We start from the raw sequence: 27,123 nt of genomic DNA, 5'->3' as shown, positions 1-27,123 counted from the left end.
TACTGTTATTTATTGGGTTTACACTAAATTTTAGATTAGCATAGGGAGAACTGGCATCTTTATGTTGTGTCTTATTATTTAGGAATGTATTTTTCTTTTCCATTTGTTCTGAAATTCTGTTATATCTTTTGAGAGTGTTTTAAAGTTTTTTTCATTTATGTCTTGCACAGTTCTTAACTTTATTTCTAGGTATTTTACCTTTTTTGTTGTTTTGCTATTGTTGCATACTAGTATTACTGTTATTGATTTTTGTATATTATTTTTAACTCAACCAACTTACTGAATTCTCTTACACCTGACATGAGAAAGGTGAAGACTCTTTGACTACAACCCTGTACTTTGAGAGGTTTTGTTTGTAAATTCTTAGGAGATTCTTTTCAGTTTACCAGATAAAATTATATCCCCAACTAACAATGATAATCTTTTCTTTATTTTTTCCAATTTTTAGAAATCTTGTCCAGCTGTTTTTGTTAGTATATCTAGAATCATATTAAATAAAATGGTTTCTTATAGAAGCCAGATAATTGAATTAAAAATTAAATCGCCAGTTGTCAACTTTTGTTCATTTTTAGTTTTTCTTTTTTTTTTTTTCCTACTAAAGTATAATGTTTAGGATCCAGACTTTTGGGAATTTTATTCCTGGGAGAATATATGCGGCATAAATCTCAATGTTTAGTGATAGAAAAACCTAAGGAAAAAGACAAAAAGAAGTTTCGTTAACCCTCCGCCACCACCCACTTGTAACTTAGATGTCATTATCGATAGCCCACCAATCCCAGAGTGGCTGCATCCTCAACAGCCTGTTTTGCTGGATCAGTGGAAGAAAGACATCATGTTAGTGGTAAATTCAATGTTGGAGTCCTTTCTGGAGGTCACTCAGCGGGATGTTATCTTGTCCCTTTTCCCTTGGGTGTGGTTTTCCTGGAAGTCAGGTCCTCAGTGACCACATTTAATAAAGTGTAATCAATGCAGAATAGATTTATTACTCACATAATTTTGCAATGCAAAGGAAAGATGAAAAAGAACTGGAGGCTGAAGGTAAAATTAAATACACATTTTGCTTTGCTTTTAATTATAAGCATACGTAAAACAGAAGTGTTTCCAGGTCAAGATCATCTTTGGCTAGGTCTGGCCCATCTCTGACACCAAAAATATAGTCTCCCCTCCACTTCTGTTGGACAGCTGGCTTTGACTTCCTTTTGGCCGCTACAGAAAGACTGAAAAGTCCTTTGAAGGGAACCTGCACACACCTGACATTAGAAAGGTGGAGAATCTTTGACTAGAACCCTGTATTTGGAGAGGTTGCAATCCATTCATTTAAATATAAATATGGAAGCAAGTAAGCCAAGATCCTTGAGAGGACTCTTGACTGTGGACACTTGCATGGATAATGTTTTTTGTTGAAATTTTGGATTTGAGAAGCACTGTGGGAGAACATCAAAGTGACAGACACCTCCATTCAGACCATGCTCACTCTTAACCCTGTGTGTGGTCAGCAAGCATGCTGGGTAACAGACTGTAACTTCTCCTTTACTTCTGGAAACTAAGTGGAAGTGAGGGAATAAAACCTTCTCACTTGAATTGTTTTGATTTCATATGTATCTGAGACCTTAACCTGGTCATCTCCAGCTGCTCCCCTCATTAAATTTAGATTATTAATATAAATTAGTATATGTCTTTTACCTTTATGAGTAAACCCCAGGTGTGTGAAAGCCCGAGTCATTATTTATTTTGAACGGTGGGCTCTGTGTCTGGCCCTTCATAAATGGGCTCCTTCTGTCTCACAGTATTTCTTTCTTTCCATAAACATTTCGGATCTCGTTCTTTGTCAGGTACTCAAGTTCAGGCTTTCTTGGGTGTCCTTTAAGAGTTTTGCACAGTTGCATGCATCTTGACTTGCCTACTTTGGTTCAATCTGATCACTTATGTTATTTAAAACTTTTGACTATTATACATGCATCACCACTCTACCTCTGTGCTGATTTTAAGGAAAAAGTTCTTCACTTGGTCCAAGCTGCACTGAAGCCCTTTCTCTTTTTCCTTTAATGTGTCTCAGCTTTGCTCACCTTCTCTCTCTGTTGCTACTGCCAACAACAGCCCTGAATGTTTTTCACTCCGCAACAGCCTCCTGACTAATTTCGTCTGATCCCAGTCACTCTGCCTCTTTTTCACCTGCGTAGCGCTGCCAGATTCGTTTTCCAAAGCAGCACTTCACATCATGTCATTTAATTCCTTGCTCAAGAAGCTTGGTGACTCCTGCCTCCTGTGATGAATTCTAACGTCCTTTCTCTGGCTCTCAAGACTCTCAGTAATCTGGACTTATTCTGCCAGCCTTGATGTATTGCTTTCCCAAATAAATGCTAATCAAACCAAGTTTCTCAAGTCTTTCCAGAACAGGCTCATTCCCATTCCCGTTCTTTTCCTTATATTGCTTAGACGTTTCCAGAAGTGGCAAGCTGGAAAGCATTCTTCTCTTTTCTCTCTCCATCCATATGCTATCCATCCTTCAAAATCTCATCTCCAGTCTCCCTTGATCCCAACCTTTGGGGTGTTGTCCCTTTTCTAGAATGCCACTTGCTCGTGTGCTCTGCCCTATCTCTTACCCATGAGTCACACTATGTCCCAGGTACTGTTTAGTACTTGAATACTTCATTTGATCTTCACATTACAATCTTATAAGATTAGTATTATATTATTATGGTCTCATTTTGGAGATGAAAAGTCTGGTGCTGCAAGAGGTGAAGGCGTTTGCCCAGAGTTAAGTTACATCTATTAAGTGACGGAACTCGGATTCCCAGTCAGGCAGTCTGGTTAGGAAGCCATGTTCCTAACCACTGTGCAGAACTGCCTCTTTTTGCCGTAGTATGTGACTGAAACTCTAGTTGTTTCCTTAGTCCTTACCTAGCCTGACTGCCAACTCCTGAAAGGCAGATAATATCTTCCTGGCTTTGTATACGTCCTTTCATGGAGCCCATCATGTAGGAAGGTCTTAATAGCATTCGCTGCATATAGGCAGGGAATTTATTCATCTTATTCCCCAGCATTCTTTCAGCACCTAAAACAAAAACACACAAACAAAGAAACCAGGGTCTAACATATAGCAAGCACTCAAAGATTATTTGCTAAATAAATGACTAAATGCATATTTGATCTAGTCACAGTTTGACAAATATATAATCATGTCTGTGCATCTTCCTCAAGTTTTTTCCATTTATATAAATTTGCATATTTGTATTTTATGTATAAGTCTCTCAGTTGTCTCCAGGTCACCCCTGATGATTAAGCTGGATTATTTTCTAGACTATAAAATGGATGCTTAGTTGTCCTCAGCTAAGGTAGTTGTCCTTATAGATCTAAAGGGTTTCAGAGTTCATCTCCCTATTAGAGCTGATAAAATTAAGTTACACCAATCTAATTAAACTAATATTTTATTATCAGAAGCAAAAAGAGACACTTCCGTTAGGTTAATCTTAACAAATAGTACTTTTAAACTTGAGGTCTATAGCATTTGCTTATTTATATTGTAAGTAAATAAAATGGTATCATTAGTCTGAAAAATCTTCAAAATTTAATTTTCACAAATGTATCGTCCTTGTGAGAAAGCTTTTCTAAACTGGAAGAAGGCATTATTTGTTTCATACCCTCCCTACATCTCAAAAATACTGTGGTCTCCACTTTTCATCCAGTGTTGATTTTAGTGTTTTAGATAAAAGACACCTCATTTAATTCTCTCTAAATGTTATTAGTGGAACCAGGTTTCTGCAGAGCATAATCTGTATTTAATTTATTTGCAAAGCCACATTTAGCTTTGAGAATTTTAAAATTCAGTCAAAATAAATGATTTCACATCAAAAGTTGTATTAACACCAAGTTTTCAAGGGGCTTTTTTTGAGCAATTCAACACATCTCGTTATGTCTACAGTCTCCCCAAAATGTGCTTGTTCTCTAAGATAGCCTTATTAGTCCCATTTTGCAAATGACAAAGTTGTGGCAATAAGCAATTAAATATATTTACCAAGAGCTATTGGAATGGAGTCCTACTGGGTAGGCCCTTGACTTATGATCTAACCATCATTGGTAAATTGGAAGAAAAGGCTATAAACCTAATAGGAAAGAAAATGACCACCAAGGAGGAAGCCAAATGTAAGAACAAGATTTGTCATCAGGGCCCTTTCCCATGAGGTTCCAGGGAGTTGAGGAAAAAAAAGGAAGGGAGGGAGGAGGGAGGGAGTGAGGGAGGGAAGGAAAGAAGGAAGGAAGGAAGGAAGGAAGGAAGGAAGGAAGGAAGGAAGGAAGGAAGGAAAGAAGGAAGGAAGGAAGGGAAGGAAAGGGAAAGGAAGAAAAGAAGGCCTCAGCGAGGGAGAAAAGAAACACAGAAGTTATCTTAACCACTCATTTGAGAAGTTAGTATGAGCATGAAGATTCGAAATGCCCCATGGAGTTAGCCCTCATGATGCTGCTGACTGTAAAAGCGAAGCCAAATCCGGTGTTCCTCAGAGAAAATGAATTTAGGAAATAGAATGTTAGGAACAGATTCATGAAGTATAGGAAGGTCTGAAAAGGGTGTACATTAAGTTCTGAAACAAAACTATAAATAAGCCCAGAAATGATGGTTATCTCCTAAACTTTTTCAATCTATTGCTCACAATCTGCTTACTATGTCAGCCTTGTCCTAATCTCATGCCTGCTCAGAAAGGGAGGACATGGTCACCTCAACGTGACCAAATCACCATGGGTAGACCCCGTCACTTCCACACACACACATACATATCCTCACTCATACCTTCACAGTGATTCCACTTTAAAGCTGTTTTTGTTGTTGTTTTGTTAAATTAAATCCTTCTTCGTAGGTTCTTTAATTATAAACAAAGCGGGTAGGTTTAGCATTTTGTTACCAACATCTTTTAATGAACCTACTCATTTGCAACTGGTTATGTGCATCATATGCATAAATGTTACGACTATTTATAATCTGATATCGTTAATTTATTTTTATTCTTTCTTTCTTTCAACAAATACTCATCACCTACTCTATAGCCAGCACTTTGGCAGATACTGAGAATTCGGTAATGAAAAACACAGATGTGGTTCCAGCCTTCATGGGTATATATCATCTATCAGGGAAGACACATTAAAGAAATAACTGGGAGAGGTAATCAGACTGTGGGAACAGTATGTACCTAGATCAAGAGTCCCAGGTACTACAATAATCTCTTAGGGATGGAGTTTAGTAAAGCAGAGTACAGGGGTGTGATATGAAGATGGAAAGGTGGGCAAGGGCTAGATCATTGAAGACCTGAAGAGATGACATAAGTATGTGGGACTTTATACTAACGACAATGAAAAGTCATAGATTGAATTGTGATTAGGGAGGGCATGGAAGGATGACATGACGGGATCTGCATTTGAAATCTTATGTAAGGGGAAAATACTTGGTTTTAGAGCAAGGTAAATATTTTGGTTTGGAATAGGGTTCTCATGGTAGAGGAGACAGAGAGGAATGGATAGATGAAGACACACCTACGAGGTAGAATCAACCATTGCTTTCTGAGTAATTGGATGTGGAGCCAAAGGGGGAGGAGGAGTTAAGGAAGATCCCAGGTTTCTCATTGGAGAAATTTATTGGATCGTACCACTGAAGGTAGGGAATGAAGAGACAGAAGGGCAGGAAAAATAGGTTCCTGCTTTGGATATGCCAAGTTTCAGATGCCTGAAGGAGACATCCAGCAGGCAGGAGAGAGGGCTGTGCTGGATATATAGAATTGGAAGTTATCAGTAACCAGAGAGAGACCAAAATATGTATTCTATGAGGGCTGAGATCATGTCTGGAACAATGGTGCCCTTGAGTTCTAACACCAGGGCATTATCTGTGAGCATCAGTGGACAGGTGAGGAGGTCATGTCCGTAAGGCTTCCTGGAGGAGGTGACAACTGAATTGAGTCTTGCAGGACTCAAGTAGAAGGTAGGCAGGCAGAAAGGGTATAACTTGAAACAGCTTGATGCACAGTGGAAACTAGGGGCAGTGAAGGTTGCGGGGGTATAAAGTATGAGGCAGGAAGTTCCAAGAGCTGAAACCCAAGAATGGACAGCTAGGTGAGCCTGCATTGCGTGCCAATTTCCTAGTTCATTCCATCTGTTTAAAAAACAGTAATACAACTCCCTTAAGGCCATCTTCTGCTGTGTTCTTCTTAGAAAAACACGCAGGGGATGCATCCCTGGTCTCTAACCTGAAGGTACAGACCTACCGTGTTTCCCCCAAAATAAGACCAGATCTTATATTAATTTTTGCTCCAAAAAGCACATTAGGGCTTATGTTCAGGGGATGTTATCCTGAAAAATCGTGCCAAGGCTTATTTTCCAGTTAGGTCTTATTTTCGGGGAAACATGGTACTAGGTGACCACGCTGCCCCACGCTCCCTGCCTGCTCCTACCACACCCCAGGACATTCCACTTCACCAATTCATCTCCCTCTTTTCATTTCCAAAGCCTCTCTTCAAAGGAGACTTCTGCCTGTTGCCAAACAAGCAATTCCTTCCCTCTTCCCCCTCCATGATACACTCTGTATCATGTAACTCACTGTTCCATCGGACCAGCTCAGAGCCTTGCACTCTCTCTCACCCACATTCCAACACCGCTTTACCTCTGATGAGTAAACAAAGCCATGAGCTTTAGAGCTGCCTCTGCTCCTTCTAGAATGGCCCTTCCCAGAAATGTGGGAACTTCATCATTCCTCCATCAGCCAATAAAAATGAGGTGATACATGTTCAAAGGCTTGGAAAAGACAAGAACAATGTAATCGATCCATAGTGTTATTGTTGTTATCACCCGAGGCCTCTAGACCTCTGAATAAGCTATTTCTGGCTTCATGGGAACTTCATGAAGGAGGGATTTGTTGACCTCAGTAAGTACCCCCCAAAGAAAAACCTTGGTTAAAAAGTTTAAAAGGAAAAAAAAAAAAAAAAGTTTAAAAGGCTCAAAAAGAATTATGGTGGTTAAGGAGGGAAGAACAGAGAGTGAAATATTGCAGTCAAAATTTCAGAGTCTTGAAGGAGGTCTCTAGCCTCCAACACAAATCCAAGTCAGGGTCTTTATTACTTTTTACAAACTGTATTAGCATGTTACCCACACTTACAGGTTGATTCAATGGAAAGCTAGGGCATTAAGGAAAAAAGGTAACGATGAAGGGTAGAGCATTAAAGAAAAAAAATGTAACCCGTGAGACTTTTACTAAAATAAAAGGAAAGCAAAAGTGATTGGATTTTACCCTTGTTCAACTAAACTGAAAACAACTTGGTTTGCGTTAACAAAAGCATCTGTTCTACCAACAGCAAAAGGAGAGAACATGTGTCCCCAACTCTGTCATGTATCTTTCTAGATGAGCAGATAACTCATTAAATTAAGGCAGACACATTCATGCTTCAAAAAAAGGAAGCCATATAAAACCGAAGCACCAAAACCCGTCCAGGGCCATCACCCCTTCTAATTTGAGAGGTGAAGGTGCTGTGTAATCTTCAAGTCTCTTCCTCAAAGACAAGAGTTAATAAAAATGTTACCAGTTCATACGGCAAATAACGAACTTTCCTGAGCTTTTTGGTAATCAAATGAGTTTTACTTTATTAATTCCATTCCTCCCCATTTGTAATTTAGATGGAAGAAGATCTAAGTCCGTGAAAATCCAACTAAAGAAACATTAGCCTCTTTTGGAAGAAATATCACATTTAAATATTTTTTTAAGAAATAAGTGTTTAGGGTAAGAAAGTTCAAAGACTTTTTCTTCCTTTGTTCTTTTTAATATTTTATTTGGAATTTGGCATTACAGTTAGGACAATCCACAGTAAGAAAAACAGGCCTTCATATAAAAATACTGAAAAAGTCAATATACCAAAATATTTTTTGCTTTTTCTATTATATTTTTATATTCCTTATGTCTTAGATTGTTAAATATTTATATCTATGTGGCAGATTTATGGTTATGTTCTATTTTCTGTTTTTTGCTTAACTATATATTCTATAATAAACATAGGTTGACTTTGTAATAAAAATATTTGAGGAGAAAGACTAAGGTTTGAAGTCAATGAGATCTTTCCTGTTTTTGAATTTGAATAGTTAAGCAAATCAATGTGTTAAGTATGATTGACAGGCCAAAGAAAACCTTCAGGGATAAATTAACCAGATGGTAGGTTTCCATTTAGCTGTTTGTCCTCTTTCACCTGACACCAGGGTGTTTGTTGTCTTGGATAAAATTATAATCCCAGATAGTCAGACTATCAGATTCGTGTTTTCCATCTTAGCCCACAGAAGCATTACTTTAAGAATTTTGTAGAACGTTCTGGCTTATGTTTCAGTGTTTTCTCTGTGGAAGCTGGTAGGGAACAGTAGTAGACATTGATCATCCCCAGAACCTCAGGGATCAGTGCTAAGAGGGTATTAATTAATTAATTGAGAAAGCACCAAATTCTTTCTAAAAACAATCTGGATTAAACAATAAAACTAGCTGCAAACTACACAATTTATGAGAGGCGCAAATATTGGAAATGCACAGTGATATTCTATTAGGAGTCTGAACTAGAGGTGGAAAGAGAGGGTGCCAAGTAGACTCAGTGCGACCTGAAAGTTAGTGGTACTTCCTCATTCACTTGAGAAATATTGGCTGAGCACCTACTCTGGGCCAAGCATTCATCTAAGCCCTGGTACAGCAGTGACCAAGACCAAGACCCACCTCTCTTGAAGCTGATATCCTAGCAAAATAAAACAGATAGTAAACAATCAGACACATAATATACAGTACGTCAGGTGGTTACAATGGTCCATGTATAAATTCCAGGAGAATCTATGAACTCCAATAGAAGGAAAAAATGCATCATTATTTTCATCAGCTCAGCATTTCCATCATTTTTCAATGTGGGCAATAAACGACAGCAGTATTAACAGTACCTACCACGTCACCAATAGAATTCATAGATATTTTATATCAATTGCTATTATTGGAGCTATCTCAAAATAATTATTCACATTACCATCATCCTTGGATCGATAATATGGTAGACATTAGACCCACTGAGAAACCTCATTTAATACATTTAACAAACACATATAATACTTACCACAACTTTTTAGTATTTTGATAAATAATTTAATATATTTGGTTTCCTTTTTAATCCTATACGTTTTATTTTATACATGTAAGCACATTGAATTGAGAAATGACTCCTTAGACTACACCAAACTACCAAGAGGTCAATAGCAGAAGTGCTATGTGCCAACTTCCCATAACTATTCATAGAGTTTAAAAAGATACATATTCTAGAGTTGAGATTTGGTACAATTGATCATTTTTACTGCTCTGTCAAGGATATTCTTAAGTGAAATTTGTTTTATTGCGAGTGTGTGTGGCGATGAAGAAGAGTACAGTGACCTCTACTCTGGCTTGGTCCACTGTCTTGATTCACATTAATAAGCCAGCCATTTTACCTCCAGTTTTGACCCCATCAAAAGGGCAAATAACCCCTCAGTATTATTATTATGGAAGTAGTTTTGATCTTGTGGACCCCTGAAAGGGTCTCATAGTCTTACCAGACAGCTGCAGACCACACTTTGAGAACCACTGTGCTAGATTAAGTAGAAATTCTTTTAGACACTTGAACCACCCAAGGGATTCTATTTACATAAAAATTTTCTTGGTGGTGGTTGTAGTTTGCTGTCCAACTCTTTGAAACAGAAGTTTTACCTAAGCTTTTAAGGGAAAACTTTAAAAATCTCAGTCAAAAATAATCTTCTGTTGACACTTTTTTGATGGCCCAAAAGAGGCCCAACACTGGAATACAGGTCAGGAAATACATCTTACAGCCGAGACATGTAGTTCCTACTCAAGAAAAAAATATCCAACGCAAAGGGGGTCTTCACCTCTTTCATTCAGAAACCCTGGTAGCATCTAGTGAAGCCTTTAGACCTCTTCTTAGACTAATGCTTTTAAATGCATAAAATAAAATCCTTAGAATTACAAAGAAACCAAGATATATATATTCTTTTTTCTGGCTGAATGGGCACTTTATTAGTGGTCCTCACTGTCCCTGCCTGCTGCCGGGTGACCCTGGCCCAGCCACCTGGTCACTGGCAACATGATACAAAAACACAGAACCATAACGAGGTACAGAGAGGTGTGTGCCGCTGGCAAGATCCTGCACTGGCCATTCCCAGTTATAGTCCCAGACCCCTTTGGGGGTTCTTTGTACTCCAGGTTGGTAACAACCTGAACCCCCCTCTCCCCAGCCTAGAGGCAAAAACACCTAGAGTGACACTTGTTTTTTAATGCATTGTTTTCCAGGTCAATTAATAGCTTAAATTCCCAAATTCTGAGTGTCAATAAGATAGATTTCTAGACCTAATGAGTTCAGGGCAAGAATGTGGAATAAGAAGAATGAGTTTCCCCTCCCCCATCTATAAGACTGAGAGGCACATGTCTCCTGCTAAATATAAATTCTTTGGGAAGGAGGATGATCCTGAACTGGAGGTAGAAAGACTTGGGTAGCTCTGCCAGATGGTCTAGGACTATTGAGAATTCTCCACTGGAACTTTTCTAAAATTGGGGGTACTCTTTTTGGGGGGAAAATTGTTTTATATCAATAACTCCCATCTTTTTCTCTGCTTCTTAAATCAAATCAGCATCCTTAGGCTTACTATATTTTGAGAAACTATCTAGCCCTTAGTGCTAAAAGTTAACAAGCAAAAATGTACGGTCATGTGGTTACCCAAAGAGTGAAATTAATAACAGCCCCATAGTGACATTTTTCATTCTCCTGGTGAAAGGTTTGTGAATTATAGAAAACAACTTTTCTGTCCTCCTTCATAGAAGAGAATGTTTGTGCTGATAATTGAAAACAGCCAATAATCCAAAAAATCCTCTATATTTAGTCTTGGAATTAATAAAAAGTACTTCAGCATCATGACCTCCGATTGTGTTTTTCTTGGGCTAATATTGAAATGAAGTCTTCTTCTTTGACTTAAGGGTGGAGAGGTAGTTGGTGGTTTGAAAATATCCCAAGGTAGGAAGCCAACCTGTGATTTTAAATTTGTCACAAATAATCCGCCAGGTGGATAGTCACCACTTCGTTAGTCAAGGGTTTCATTGTGGGTTTAATAGTCCCAGTAAGTTTTCTCATGAAGGAAACCATGCTCCCTCGAAACCACAGCTCTCCTTCCTGTCCCCACCAGCAGGCTCTTTAAGTTTGTACCCTGCTCTCCTTGTGATTTTCACTGCCTAGAGTTTCTGCAGGGGTGAGTTGAATCATCACGCCCTCGCATTTCCATGAGTGCTGTATCCAATGTTGCTGAATCCTTCAAAGCCTTTCATGCATTCAAAATTCACATCACCTCGGTGCTCCTACAGTTCTCGCATTAGTTTATAAAGCATTTCCAAATCCTTTTTTAAAAAATCACCACAGCCATCCTGTGAAAGAAGTATTACTGTCTTTATTTTATAGGTGAGGAAACAGATGCTGAAAAAGGTGAGATATCTTGCCCATCATAACCCAGCCAGTTAATAAGAGACCAAGACTCAAAGCCAGAATATTTGATGAAATCCAGTGTTTTCTTCCTTATCACACAGCTGGCTCTTCTCTGGTCTCATCTCAGTACAAATCTTACTCGTCCGTTATCTACCAAAGTTATTCTTATCAGAAACATAGTACGTGAAATTATAAGATCTCGTATTTTTCTAGGGGGTGCCCAAAATTGAAATGCCTATGGCTAAAGACAGTGGAACATAAACCGGAAAATTGTGGGTGATATTTGACCAGCAGACATGTTATACTTCACTCACAATTTTTGTTTTGTTTTGATACTAACATTTAAGAATTCAGAGATTTCACCCCAAAATCCAAATTGCTAGCTTCTCTTGAAAATGGGGGCAACCCTGGCACATAACCTATGTGGCAGTGATCGGCTCCAGCTAAACAGCACCAGGCCCCTGGAGACAGGAAATGTGCTTTTCCAGTTTACTCCCGGCTTCTCCACTCCCACAGTATACGCAGGCACAGGGCCCCTTTCATGCATTCATGTTACCTGACAGGCTTTGTGGGCATTGGTGTTTGCTACCCTTGCTTGAGAACATGAATTTCTGGGGAGCTGGGCAAGGACTATATATAAACACAGTGCCCGACATACATTGGGAGCCCAGTAAGGGCAGTGTTGAATGACTGCTATGGATCTTGTTACATTTATTGAGTTATATACCTTGAGTGTTGAAAGTGTTTATCCTGATCATTACAAAAATTGATTCTAACCCCCTAACTTATTATGGTTGATTGTGGCTTACTAGATTGTTCATGGGGGAAGAGAAAGAGACAGAGACACAAACAGAGACACAGACACAGAAATAGCCCACTCCCAAATATATTTAATCAATTTTTCACCTGGAAGACTCTGCTTTTCCTTCTGCAGATTCTTTCATGTGTGTGTGTCCAAATGATAACCATATTTATACTCTTAGTCTATGGAATTGACCTCTTCACCCTTAGTGCAGCTCCCATATATTTTAAATTGAGTTTATAAAATATTTGCTTTGTTTTGCCTTTGGTTCTCAGTTTGACAGACTTAGAGGAAAGTAGATCTAGAAAATGTCTTAGTAGTTCTTCATTTCAATAAGTGCTATACTTATATATGTCGAAATTGTTAGCGTGATATGAATTTTTTCATTATTTATAGAGCCTTGGTCTGATCTGTGGGCAGATAATAAATTTTGAAAGGGAAGAGACTATCAGTAAGAGAAAGAAAAAGGTCACAAAAGAAACACTATTGTAACACAACACTTAAAGAATATGAAATTGGGTTTATATCAGTTGTATCCTTAAACACAGCTGTATATAATAAAAACATGAGAGAATATCCTGTAAAGAAGCTGTGAGAGATATCCCAATAACCAGCATAATAAAGGGTTGATTTTGTAGCTTTCTATCCCAACCCTTACATTCTATGTACTTGTATTTCATTCTAAAGCAGAAAGAATCCAAGAAGCAGAGCCAATGACAGGGTCAGGAATGATGTCTCTAGACAAACTTCAGATGGAAAATTATAAAGGTGGAAGTCTGAGGCTTCCTGAAGGCCTCCTAGCCCTGGAAAACAGTCCAAGAAGCCTTAAAGCAGGGAGAAAAAGATAAACTATGAATGAATGAATGAACGAATGAACGAACAAACGAACAAACGAACGAATGAACTAATCTACATTTAAAAAGGCCCAGGGAAAAAGAAGGCAAAAAAAATAAGGCATGTGGCTGGGGGCACAACCATACTCGTAGTATTTATTCTGGATTGTTTTTGTTGTTTGTTTTTTACTACACATTATGGAAAATTTCAAATATTCATAAAAAAGAGAATGGTCTAGTGAACCTCCATCAACCAGGCAATTCTTAGTCACTCATGATAACAAGGTATTAAGAAACTGAAATTCCTGGTTAATCTAAAATAATTATTCTGTTTAGTTTCGACTTCTCTTTGTTAAATCTATTGTGGGTCCTTTATGACCTCCTGAGCTGGGACTTTGGGGCCACAGAGAAGAGAGGCTGTGGGCCTAAAAAAATCCACAAACATGCTGTTTATACCCTGGATAACCAGAAGTTTAAAGTGTGATTTTTGTGGTTTTGGCCTCTTATGCCAAAACAATTAGGCTATTGGATGTAAACGAAAGAAAAAGGAACTCTGGACTTCTTTAGCTGAGAAGGCAAAATCATCAACATTCTATGAGGCTAAGCAGTTTCTGTGGTTTTTAGAAACTTGTGTGGCCCAAAGGGGTCATAAATAATTTTTATGGTATAATACCCTTAAAGGACATATTTGGTTTCCCAGGAATTCCTGCCATTCTTATACTCACAAAGGTTCATGTTGGTCGAGAAAATCTGTTTGAGCCTGAATTTTCTTCTGCTCAGTACTGCCTCCAGGAAATACTAGACAGTGTTGAGGTTCAACCTACCACTGGGGCTTCTTTAAATGGTGAAATGAACAAATTTGAGGTAATGATTCATTTCTCTCCACTTCATAATTCAACTTTTACATAAAATTTGCACTGGTCTTTCTGATCTCTGTTTTACCAGAGTCTTTTCCTTCTGGTGTTACATAGAAAGCTGTCAAAAGTTAAAAATGCATTTCCATGGTTATATTAAGATCTAGAATGGTAAAATTGTATACCCCATAGGAGCCACTGGCCATCCATTCAAATGATAGCACACTGCCACCCCCAATAGAAAGCCAACAGAATGGTGACCTGTTCATTTTCTATGTGACTAGGTAGGAAGGAGGGGGTTAGGCTTCTCCATAAACCTAACCTCCTGTTTATTTTGAGACGTTGATCAGCATCTCAATACTAGTCATAGTAGAAAGACAGATAGTCCCACTGCCTGTATGCTTCCAAATATTTCAGCATATCCCCCTCTGTGAAGGCTGCTGCATCCATGCACTGGGCAGACTAACAAAAACAGCACTTGCCAAGCTCACTGCAGAGCTGCGAGTAGCGGAGGTCAAGCCACATGGCTCTTGCTGGTCCTTGGAGAATGGAATGACAAAAATCCCAAAGTCATTTCTCTAAGTGGAGCCCACATTTGGAATGTACCTTTTCTAGCAGGAAGTAGGTCATTTAATGACATTTCAGTCATGCAGATGTCTACTAAAAAAAGTATCCATAATGATGTATCTTTATCTACAATATCATTTAAGTACTTTTTGTATAAAATATATCAATACCTTGCATTTTGGGTTTCCCTCTGCTGGTAAATTTTTTATAATGTTGTTCATTGCAAAACAGTATCGTCTTCTGAAAGCTTTTATCAGATTCCCATGGTGATGTGCTAGACACAGACAAAGCACAATTCAAATTAAAATTTCATCATTTTCAAAGGCTACTTTTATGAGCCATAAGAGAGCACCTTCCTGGTCCTGGGTGGGTACCGTAATATAGAGAGGAGGCATGAAGCTTTTTTGCAGAAGTTTGGAGTCTATATACTGTGTTTCCCCAAGAATAAGACCTAGCCGGACCATCAGCTCTAATACATCTTTTGGAGCAAAAATTAATATAAGATGGTCTTATATTAAACACAGTAACACTCATGAAGAATATGTAGAGCAAAGATTATGCCATTTTTGTATTCCTGGCATACTTCAAATATTGGAGATTTTGGCAACACACTTGAAGCGATTAATGGATTCAAAGAAATTCTAATAAAGTCACTACTATAATATATAAATGTCTTGCAAGGTCTGTAAGAAGAATATTCAGGAAACACAGTTTGATGTCCAGCTTAAACCATTCATTGGCCCTGTGTTCTCTGACACACTCATGAAACAAAAATTATCATATCTCAATAAACATGTGATCTTCCTTTGCTGAGGACTTGACATTTTACCTAGCCTCTTTCAAGAGTCTCACTTAGCAAGATGTATTTCCTATACTCATCATCCACACCTCTGCACTCAGTATTTCTTCTGATTGACCTCCCTGTAAGAAAAAGCATGAATAGCCCGTACAGGACCCCCAATCAAGATAGTGTAGTGATTTCACACTCCTTGGCCCCAAACACATAGCAATGATGGACAGAATATTAGAAAAGGAAAGCCAAAGGATTTACCACGTTAAAAAATAAGATCATCCCCATACCTGGAACAATACCATAGTGATGAGCAGTGGTAAAGTCGCAAGCCAGCTGGGCTCTGGCTCAAAATCAGGCAGTGACAGCCAGGATTTGGGCTCCGGCAAGGTAAAAGGGACTAAAAGTGCTCTCTATCAATGTAAAGGGCAGAGTCAGTCTCAGTGCTTTAAAGGCCTTGGGTGGGGAGCCACAATTCCCCTCCCCCTAAAGCAAAGGAAGCAAACAAAATGCTGACATGTCACTGGAAATTATGGTTTTATAAGAGTCCATGTACCTAGACAGATGGGAAAAGAAAGCTACAGCCTCACAAGTAGGAAATGAATTAAATCTTGCTGCTTAGTAATCAGATCTGTAATATTCCCATTGTTTCCATAGGATGAGAACTACAAATCAGACCTGGTTCTGGACAAAGTGCCAGACGTCCAGATGGTAGTAATCACTAGGGAAAGACAGAGATAGGGAGTGAGGGGTGGGGGGAGATACAAGGAAAGGAGGAAGGGAGAGGAAAGAAAGACAGCAAGAGAGAGTGAGAATGAATCTCCCACTCAAAATGAACCTACTGGCCAAACATTCTAAGTACATGAAAAAAAATCTAATACCAAGAAAGACAGGCAAAAAAATCTACTATTGGAACATGAATTCATTCCAGATGGCTTTAAGGAACAATCTGACAAAAATTTTAAAATAAGTATGGCTCAGATGTTGAAAAGATAATAAATAACTTCCATTAAAAAATAGCAGGAAATTATGAAACAAACAACGCACACACACACAAAAAAGAAACAAGAACATGAGGATATTGAAAAGAATTAATTATAAAATTTAAAAATGAAAAATGTGGTCATTGAAATAAAACTTTAAGAAATGGAATCAACTCTAAACTGAATAGAGTTAAAGACAAAATTTATGAATTAGAAGTAGTCATGGAACTGACCAAAAATTCAATTCAGATAGATAAAGATAAATGGATGATAGATTGGATAGGTAGATAGATAGATAGATAGATAGATAGATAGATAGATAGATAGATGATAGATAGATATAGACAGACAGACAGACAGACAGACAGAATGAGTGGGCAGTTAAGGAATATGAAAAAGGGATTGTAAAGTTCCAATAGTCATTCAGTAGGAGTTCCAGAAAAAGAGAATGGTGAACTGTCAGAGAAGAAATATATAAGCTATTAAAGGATAGACTACTCTAAAATTAGAGATGTGATACTTTATATAAAGTGTACCATGAGTGATAAACAAAGTTAAATTTACACCCAAATACTTTAGAGTGAAACTGCAGCATATCAAGGAAAAGGAAGAAAAGCAGATGACCAAAGAAGGAACCATAATTAGGCTAATAGCAGATTTCTCATCAGCAACAATAGAAACCAGATGACAGTAGAATAATATCTTCAAAGTGCTGAGGGGAAATAATTGTTAACCTAGGATTTTATATCCAGCTAAACAATCATCCTATAGACTTTTTCAGACATAGAAAGATAATGTTAACTACTTACTGACTTCACTAAAAACACTATTAAAAGACGGATTATAATAAGTAGAGAACGTGTAGAACACACAGAGCAACAGCCATGATTAAAATACATTGGTAAAATGAGTTAAATATTGAGTTCTAAAGTTTTTTTATGTTAAAAAGGGTTAAAATCAGACAACATTGATAAGATGGGGTAGGTGATGTTTAATGGCTAAAAGTGCTAAGATCCTTACAGATTTGGGAAGGAATATAGAAGTACCAAATTACTTTAGGCTTTGTTAGAAAAAAAAAAGTCAATTTTGAATGTTAAAAATTTTTAAGTAACTCTTCTTTCTTACCATCTATTTATTGATTTTTAAAAATTCTGTACCCCTCTTTAGGACCGCTCAAGTAATGAGAGTATTTAAGATGCACTGGTATTTTTTAAGCTGTCAGAACCATATATTTGGTGGGGGCGGGGAGGGGAAGTAATCATAGAATGTTCAAAAATGTAAGGGTAATCATGAAAATAATAGAAATGTAATCTTTAGATTCTAAAGCAGTAGATGAAAGGCACAGGGTATTTTTGAAAACTTTATTAAACCAACAGAGGACATGAAAAGAGAAAAAAGCAGAGAAAAAGAATAACAAACAGAAAATACAAAGTATGACACAGAAATAAATTAGATATATCAACAATCACAGTTGAGGTAAATGATTAAATTTATCTATTTTAAGTGGAGGGGTTACCTATTGAAAATAGAGAGGCTGGAAATAATGGGATGGAGAAAGTATTTTTAAATACTAAAGGAAAGTGTATAACATTATATAAGACAACTTTTAATATAAGGCAAAAGCATTAATAAAAAGGGATACCACACACAAATAAAGGGAACCAGCTACCAAGAAGATATTCCTTATAAATGTTAGTAAGATTGCATATTATAAATTAGAAATTAAAAAGACAGACACAATTATTTGTCAGCTACTTGGGACCAGGGTGCTTAACATGATACCTTATATACAGTAGATGCCTTAATTCATAATATAACTAAAGAATCTTGATATTGGTTTGTTGAAGATTTCAGCTTGAATTGTTTAAACACAATGAGCAACTGATTTGAACTACCTCAAATTAAGAACCTCTGAAATAAAATTACATTAAACCATATTATGACATCATAGACGTAAACTATATAAGAAAACTATTGGTGGAAATTTAAAGAGAGAATCCCAGGTAAATGATAGCCCTACTCAACATCTTTTTCCTCAGTATTCCTTCAACTAATCACTGAATTTAGTCCTCAGTAATATATGATTCTATAAAATATATGCCCAAAACGTTTTGTCAAGATAGACTCTCATAAAATGTCCCACTGGTATAAAACGTAAGGTAGCCAATGGTTTCTTAAGTAATTCCTACTAGGGCTAACCTCTGCTTAAAGACATTCCTTGAACTAATGTTCCAGACATCATATGTCAAAGGACGGAAAATGATGATTAGCCAAAAAAAACTATAATTATGGGGACTACAGACTGATAAGATATTCTACTTTTACTTTTGAAAATGTTTGTACACATACAATACCTGGTTGGGCCCAGTGTTTTTACACTGTAGACATTTATTTGCTTAATAAATAACCGTACAATCTGGCAACATTCTGCATACTTGGCAGCCCTTCCTGCCCTGGAGCCTGGAACAGCATTGGACTCAGCAGGTCTGGCTTTCAGAAAGTTCAGAGAGTTGAATTTGGGAAGCCTACCCAGCACCCCGCCTGCAAGCAGTGTGCCTTCCGGAAGGCCAGGTTGATATCCCAACTTTTTATAAGCCCAGAGAGCCTTTATTCGTTCACAACGGATAATGAAAACTAAAATAACTAAGGAGTTCACACTATAGATCAAAATTATAATACATTAAATTTATTTTTAAATAAAAGATGTCATATAGTTTAAAAGATATTTTTGACAGCATATAGATGCTACAGAGCACTTCACACTATTTGACACATGAGAAACCTACTCTTCCCCTTGTTAACATAGGTGTGGTAGCCCCCTTTTTCCTTAAAGGGTAAGGTAGGGGGAAGAGTGGAACTCTCAACATCCTGGACCCTAGGAAGGAGAGGAAGAGAAAAACTATTTTATCATATTTTTGTTTTTTCCCACAAGGTGCTCTTTAATCGTAGGACCAAACATTCATGACCTAGTTAGTGAGATCAGACTTCCTGGGTCCTACAATCAGAACCACCTGCCTTTATAGGGAAGGGGGGGACAAGTGTGATGAGGTGGGAGGCAGGACCCCATGTCCACATTGGAGCAGGATCAGCCCAGCAGGCAGACCAGAAATGGCAGTGGGCAGCTGACGTGCACATGATGATGTGCCAATGGGATCCCAAGAGACGGCCCAGACTCCAGGAGTAGACAGTATTGAAAGCTTACACTCATAACAGAGCCTGGTGACACACCGATATTCAGAAGCAAGACACTATGCCCTAGGAAAAGCACGTCAGAGCACCCACTTCTATAATCTAGAGGAAGTGGGGATCCTAAGGAAGCTACTAAGACAGAGGCTGAAACACAGGCAGTGAACCTGGCTTCAGTTACCAGAAGTGGATAACTGAGTGGACCTGTGCCTCGGAAACAAGGAACAAGTACAGTGGTCAGATGGGGCCCAGGACAGGATCATGGTAGCTATTCCGATATCTTGAGCCTCTGTGTGCTGGCCTGAAACAATGATTTTCAGATTTAGAAGTTTTTTATCAAATGAAATCTTATACAAAACCCAACAAACCTAGGCAAGGCACAGCTCTCCTGGCTTCGGAAGCGCTGGGTGTCCTGGAGCTCTGTCCGTCTGGCACTCCCTCCCCACCATGGACCTTGTGTATACCTCGACTTTCCATGTTACTGGAACCCCTTAAATATGTCCTTTTTGGGGCCAGAATTAGCCATAGGATTGGAGAGGGTTGATGATGCAAGATTGTGAAATGAATGGAAATATACTGGGGACTTATTTTATTTTACTAAATGAACAAAATTTAGGGGCCATGTCAACTTGCTAAGAGGTGGGGGGATTTTTTTCCCTAAATGGGGACTATGGATGCTGAGGATGCCACACACCACACTATGTAGGCTGTAGGTACTTGGTCTACTCAAAAGGCACACTATAGTCACCTTGAACTTGGCTGTGAAAGCCTCAATTTTTCTCCAGCTTCTGGAGCCATCCTTTCTCTACATGTGGACTGGAGTGTGCTAGCACTTGTCCATTCAGGAATGGCTCCAAAACCTGGGCCTGCTATTGGATCCAGGGGAGGAGGCCAAAAGAAATTCCAGGCAAGGGAACAAATGAGCAAAGATATGGAATTACCTAAAGGCACAGTGTTGATGGCTCATGAAAAGTGACCATCTTCTCAAAATTGCCAGAGGTTCTTCTTTACAATGCAGATTCCTAATCTTGTCCAGACAAATCTACTATATCAAACACTCTGGAAGTAGGGCCAGGGAATTAGCATTTTTAATAAGTGCTTTTAATCAGTGCATTTTTAATAACTGACCATTATTCCCATTGCAGTATCAATAAGATTCCTTCAAAGTTTTTGAACAGGAGAGTGATATGGGTGAATTTACATTTCAGCTAAGTTACTGGGGCTACTACCTGGAAAATGCATTCTGGTAGAAGAGATGGAAAGAAGAGATACTAACTAGCTGGAGAGGAGCCGAACAGGGGCTGTGGTGTGGAATGGGTAGGAGAATGCAGGTTTGGAAACCATCTGTGGGTCAAGTTACAGAGAGGGGCAACTGAGCATGGAGGGTGAGGGCGAAAGAGGAATCAGGAATGACCCCCCCTCCCCCACGGGTCTGGCTGTAGTGACCAGGTTTCTTTTGACCCAGTGGGCCCTTTGGCATTTAAAAGGTGAGTGTGGTTCATCACAATCCATCCTATGAAAATGTTGCAGGAGCAAATCAATAGAAGATGATTTTGCTATAAAATCAAAGTGGAAGGAGACAGACCCACAAAGAAAACCTGAAGGATGTCAGTCCACCTTTAAAAATAGTCGTTTGGAATAAATTTCAACAAAAATGGTCTACTTTTTTTTTTTTTTTTTTTTTTTTTTTTTTTTGTAGTTTTGGCGATTAAAAGGATTCTCTTAGCTATAGAGACTATCTCATTTCCCTGATAATGTGAGAATGCGAGTAGAGTGGGGTCTTGTGTTTAGACTTAATCTTAGAAGAGGGCCAGCCTTAGGCAGGGGAGAGCACTACAGGGTGCCTGTGGTACATGCCACCATCCAGGGACCAGATGAACAAATCAGAGATCAAGGGCAGGCACGTGGGTCAGCTGGGCTAAAGTCATCAAGCATGAGGATGGCCTTAGAACAAGGCTGAAAATAAATAGTAAAGGTTTCATTTGAAGCAACCTTGTCCTAGAAGCACTGCTTTGAAAGAAGAGAGTGAAGTTGTACAATCATTTAAAAATATATATGTGTTTACTAAGAGAACTTCAGTGTGAAAAGGTGATTGTAAAACAACACAGAATAGCGAAGCCTTATGCCAAAGATAAAAAACAACTAAACACCGTAGGAAATTGAATGGAGCAACCGGACGGTTAGAGCAGGACACTGTAGGAGCAGCTGTGTTGTCCCACTGAGTTTCCCAGGACACTGAAAGGTCACTCGCCAGAAGTCTCAGTTCCAGTGAGACTGGACTGTATGAGTGGCCAGAAGCAGTTTCCTGAGGCCCCTTGTCCTTGAATGGCTGGAAAGCAGCGACTCTGTTCCCTGAGGCTAAGTGAGTGGCAGACAAAGCTGGGTCTTCACAGCTTCCGCTTGATCTTACACCTGAGTCATCTTTTATTTATGTCCTCCTACAGCATTTCCATAAGATGGTTGACGCCGACACCATTCGTCAGCCTAATGGGCTCAAATGGAGCTCTCTGAAATCCCCGGGGACAGGCCTCAATCTAAGAAAAGAATTGTTAGCGGCACTTCTTAAACTAGGAATTTATGTCTTCCCATAAGTTGACCTTGTGAGGTTACTTGTGAATTCCAACAGGGAACTGGCTTTCTTAGGCCCCTCTGCTCCTCAGCCCTCCCCACCTCCCACCCCAACCAGTGGCTGCCCTCTGCCAGCTCCTGTGAGCTCCAGGCCAGAATCTTTGGGGACAGAATCATAGCTGTGTCTTGGTTTCTGCCTTCTGCCATTTGTTCATTCATTCATTGAATATATGCCGCTTTTTCCAAGCAGGGTGCCAAGTTCTGGAGACACACTGAACAGACAGTCTATGCTTGGACTTGCCACCTAAACAAATACTAATGACCCAAGTTCTTCTTAGAAGGCAACTAAAGTGAACTCTGGAGAAGCGCGAGTGCTGGCAGAGTCTCTGTGGGAGCATTTGGTGGCTTTGTTGCCCCGTCCCTCCTGTTAATACAGGTCTCTAGGGGACTCACTGTGTATAGGACAGATCTCTGGACACCCCTACTCTGCCATCATTTTACTCCATCCTTTGGTGTGAAAGCTCGACCTCAGGGGACAGACACTCTGCTCTGACCACATCTGCCCTGGGCAGAGTTCCCGTGTGCTCTGCTCCTACCCAGCTCCTGGCTCCCTCCTCAGACTGCAGCCCTCTGACCTAAGACTCAGGACCCTGTGGAAGCCAACTGCCAGAGGACCCCAAGAGTGTGAGGCAGGAAGGGAGGTCATCCTGATGGCAAAGGCCGGTCACCCTCCTACACAAGCTTTGGCTTGTTTTACAACATGTAAATCTCCTTATAGTTTTCTGATGCTGACAGTAAAATACATACATTATAATAAAAGCTAACATTTCAAAATGAGTAAAGTAAAAGTTCAGTGTATTCCCATCTATTTTTATGTCTACTGCCATAAATAAACAGTTTGGTGTTCATCTTCTAGATATGTTTGTATTTATATAAACATACATGTTTATTTTTACATTGTCTGACATGTTTATATTGTCCTGTAATTGACTTTTTTTCATTTGAAAATTCATCACAGGCACTTTTCACGATAGTTCCCATAGATCCTCCTTACATTCCCAGGTGCCCAAATTCCACTATAGGAATGTATCACAGCATCTCTGTGAAATCAGTCTCCTATTAATGAACATTTAAGTTCTGTCATGTTTTGTTGCAATAACTCTTTTATCAATGAATATCTTTTTTATTTTTTTTTAAGATTTTATTGGGGAAGGGGAACAGGACTTTATTGGGGAACAGTGTGTACTTCCAGGACTTTTTTCCAAGTCAAGTTGTTGTCCTTTCAATCTTAGTTGTGGAGGGTGCTGTTTAGCTTCAAGTTGTTGTCCTTTCAGTCTTAGTTGTGGAGGGCGCAGCTCAGCTCCAGGTCCAGTTGCTGTTGCTCCATCTGGTAGCTCAGCGGCAGCTCAGCTCAAGGTGCCGTGTTCAATCTTAGTTGCAGGGGGCGGAGCCCACCATCCTTTACGGGACTCGAGGAATTGAACTGGCAACCTTGTGGTTGAGAGCCCACTGGCCCATATGGGAATCGAACCGGCAGCTTTCGGAGTTAGGAGCATGGAGCTCTAACCGCCTGAGCCACCGGGCCGGCCCAGCAACGAATATCTTCATACATACGTATCTCTGTGTCAAACTCTTCTTAGAAAGGTATTTTGGGTCCAGCATCATGCATTTTTAATGTGTTTCTATACACAATGAGGCAATATGCATTCAGTAGAAACCATATTTTGAATTTTGATCTTTTCCTGGGCTAGTGATATGCAGCAGGATCCTCTTTCAATGACACTGGGCAGAGACAGCGATACAATTTTATCCACCTGTACAGAATGTAAGTGTTCTGAGTACATTTAAGGTTGACTAGGCAAAGCTTTGATATCTGGATGGTTAGGTGTATTACATGCATTTTCTCTCTTTTTTTTCTTTTTTGTATTATATGCATTTTCAATCTAACAATATTTTCAACTTACGATGGGTTTACCAAGACATAACTGGAGGAGTATCTGTATATTCCAATCTGGAAACTGTGCACCTCTATTTCTCACAGTAGACTCAAGTGCTTAGAGTGTTTTTGTTGCTGAATCTGTTTTTTCCACTTGAATTTGTTACTGTAATTGTATCACTTATTTGTTTTATAAGCCAAAGAAGCATGAGGGGAGAAAGATAGGGTTATTATTTTTTTTAAAGTTTACGTTGTGTTTTTCTTATTCCCAACTTGAACAAAAAAATTGTTAAGAACCAGCTACCCCAGTCATATCAGATACAGTGACTGCAACTGATTCATAAACTCCATCAACCATGTAACCATGTCTGTGAGTTATATCCAGTCTTCATCTGCCTCGCCAGTATTGTCTCTGGGAAAACATCCCATAGCTGTTAGGTTTGTTTGTAAATTGGGTTATCTTTTCTTCCTAGAAATACCTAAGAGCCAGGCATTTCTTATCCAGGGTGTGACCTGCTTAGCCTTTCTATCCCCCCCAGCAAGCCATGGTCAGCTCTTGTAATGCTCACAGAGGTGCCACGTTCAACCTCATAGAAGAGAAATAGAAAACGTGGACATCACAATTGTTGCCCTTGAAAGTGAGAGGTCTATAGGCAAGCATCCTGTCACTTCCTAACCTAATATAACATTAGAAATGATTTTACAGCCACCCTAAAATATATAAACCCTTTATGTGACTATTGTAGGCACTTAATAATTAATTGTTGGATGTATGGATACACAGAGAAACACATTCCTACAGGTTGATGTATGGGGATCTCTGATTAAGTCAGAATGAATTAAGAATTAAGCCACACAGAATTCATTCAACAAATATTTGTTAAGTGCCAACTGTATACTTACCAGCTGGCTGTTAACTGCTAGGGCCACGACACATCTCACTGAATAGAACTGCTCTAGAGATACTTAGGATCTTTCTAGCTAAAGACTGCGGACCCCTGGGAAACACAGAAATTCAGTTTACTCAACAAGAATAAGCACTCTCTGAAATGCTTTGACCATCTATGCACCTGGCCAGTGGAATAGGATGGTGTGAGGCAAAGAGAAAGTGTTCTCATGAAATCTCTGAGTTCTCAGCATCTCCTCAGGCTTGCTCGTGTAATTTAAGCATCAATGTTACTTACACTGTGTGGCATTTGACAAGGCACTACAGAGACTACAGAACATCTCACTGCTGTGTTTTCTCTTCTAGGATATCAATGAGTGCATCCTTGAAAACTATCCTGAGTGTTCCAACCCCAGGTTATTCTACATCATTCCGTATTTTTGTGGACAGCATCCCAGATGCAGGTAAAGACTAAAAGCTCGTGGCGCGCTCGTGGGAAAAACAATGGCAGAAAACCCACCCACTGCACGGTGCAGGAATTGTGTCTATCCCTCATCTCTCAACCTTCTAGAATTCCATTAATATATACTGTTAATTTTTGAAGATTGAAGTTTGAGACTCTGAATTCTTATAAATAAGGCAATTAACAAATCAAGGCGTGACAGAGGCCTTGGGACCAGCCCATAAAGCCGTTGTAAGTAGAATGCCAACCAGACTCTTATACTTAACACACAGTTGTCACTACACAGCCATGACATAGTAACAGCTGGGGGTGAACACCAGCTTGCTCATCAACAACTGTCCTTGCCTGGGTGGCATGTCTAAGCAGGTCTGAGACACTGGACGCTCACACCCCAAATTCGATAATACCTCTCTCCTGAGACATACTTAGTAGAAAGAGAGGAAAGTACTTCTAGTGATCGTCCCTCAGCCTTACTAGGATGCAAGACATTTAGGGAGTGAGTTACACAGATGATAAGGGCCCTCAGCGTGTGCTCGGCCCACCTTCTGCAACAGTATCCCTGGGGTACTCGTTAGGAAGCCGTACCTAATCCCTGTGGGGGCAGAGGGGTACAGGCCTTTGGAACCACCTCCAGGTAGTTCTGGTCCAGCTACAGTTGAAATTCATTGTACTAGACAAATGTGTAATCTGGAGAAGAAATGGTAGTAACGATGGGTGTTATCTTTGCTTTGTGGAAAATAAACCCCGTTACCAGGAGTGACATTTTTCCCCAGAGGAAACACTGATGTCTAGTCATTGCTGACAACAGATGCCTCTAAGAGAAACTGGGGACTTGAAGTCAGGACACAAGGGGTATTTTACTTTGTGCTATTTTGTATTCTGACTTTTATGGTTTTTAAAATTTTTAATCATTGCATGTGTTATTTTAAAATAATAAGAATAAGAATAAATTATCAGAAAAGAAAAAGAGGAAGGTCAGTGTGTTCCTGCAGAGACCAAGGGGAGATAACTGTTTCCACATTGCAGCTCCTTCACTGTCCTTTTTGCTGACACGTGATGACTGTTTAATTATTATGTGTATTGTTGTTACTGCTATTGGGTTGAGTTTACCATAACACAAGAGTTTATTTACGGTCAGAATTCTGGGCCTAGAAGTGTCCATTTTCTGCTTCATCCTAAACTTCCTGACTTCAGGAGGCCTCCCCGCCATCCTCACCCTCGTAATAAATGCCACCTGGTTCGAGGTCAATGCTTCAGATTTGGGGCCAGATGACTCACTGTCTGTCACAATAAAGATATTTATTCCAAGAAACATGATTCTAATTCCCTCAAGTATTTTTTTAATTATCTATTTCCTAATCTTGGGGAGTACTTATGATGTCTTATCTTGCTTGGCTCACACAGATGATTTTCAAAACTCTTTCAAAATGTCACTTGGTTCTACCTTGACAACAATTATTTGAGGCAGGTAAGGGTTATTACTACAACTTTTCTAAAGAGAATCCTGGCTTGCCCAAATGTCCCCAGAAGGTAAATGCCAGCCAGCCTGGAGCCCAGCTCCTGGGATTTCTTTTCTCACTCACATAAGTGTTGTCCACTCAGAGATCTGCCCTACAAATGAGATTAGGTTGTTTCCCTTCTGTAATTAAAAATAAATAAATAAGTAACATTTTTCTTAAACTCTTTTTAAAAATAAGATGATTAGCAGTCATGACCCAACACCTATTTTGAGTTCTATAGAAATACTATGT

The 27,123-nt window shown here is 39.2% G+C and overlaps 1 protein-coding gene across 3 annotated transcripts in view; it reads left to right on the top strand.

The window, feature by feature from the left end:
• Positions 1–27,123, top strand: part of UST (uronyl 2-sulfotransferase) — a 265,472-nt gene that overhangs the window by 188,606 nt on the left and 49,743 nt on the right. For all 3 annotated transcript variants that reach the window (XM_074333694.2, XM_088795402.1, XM_019746947.3), the window contains one exon: positions 25,276–25,373. In XM_074333694.2, the coding sequence (XP_074189795.1) occupies positions 25,276–25,373 (98 nt within the window). The remainder of the gene's footprint in view (positions 1–25,275; positions 25,374–27,123) is intronic.

The sequence above is a fragment of the Rhinolophus sinicus genome, chromosome 2 (genome assembly GCF_057876585.1).
Source record: "Rhinolophus sinicus isolate RSI-liver-muscle chromosome 2, RSI-T2T, whole genome shotgun sequence".
Taxonomy (NCBI): Eukaryota; Metazoa; Chordata; class Mammalia; order Chiroptera; family Rhinolophidae; genus Rhinolophus; species Rhinolophus sinicus.
This window is presented reverse-complemented; position numbering and strand designations above follow the sequence as displayed.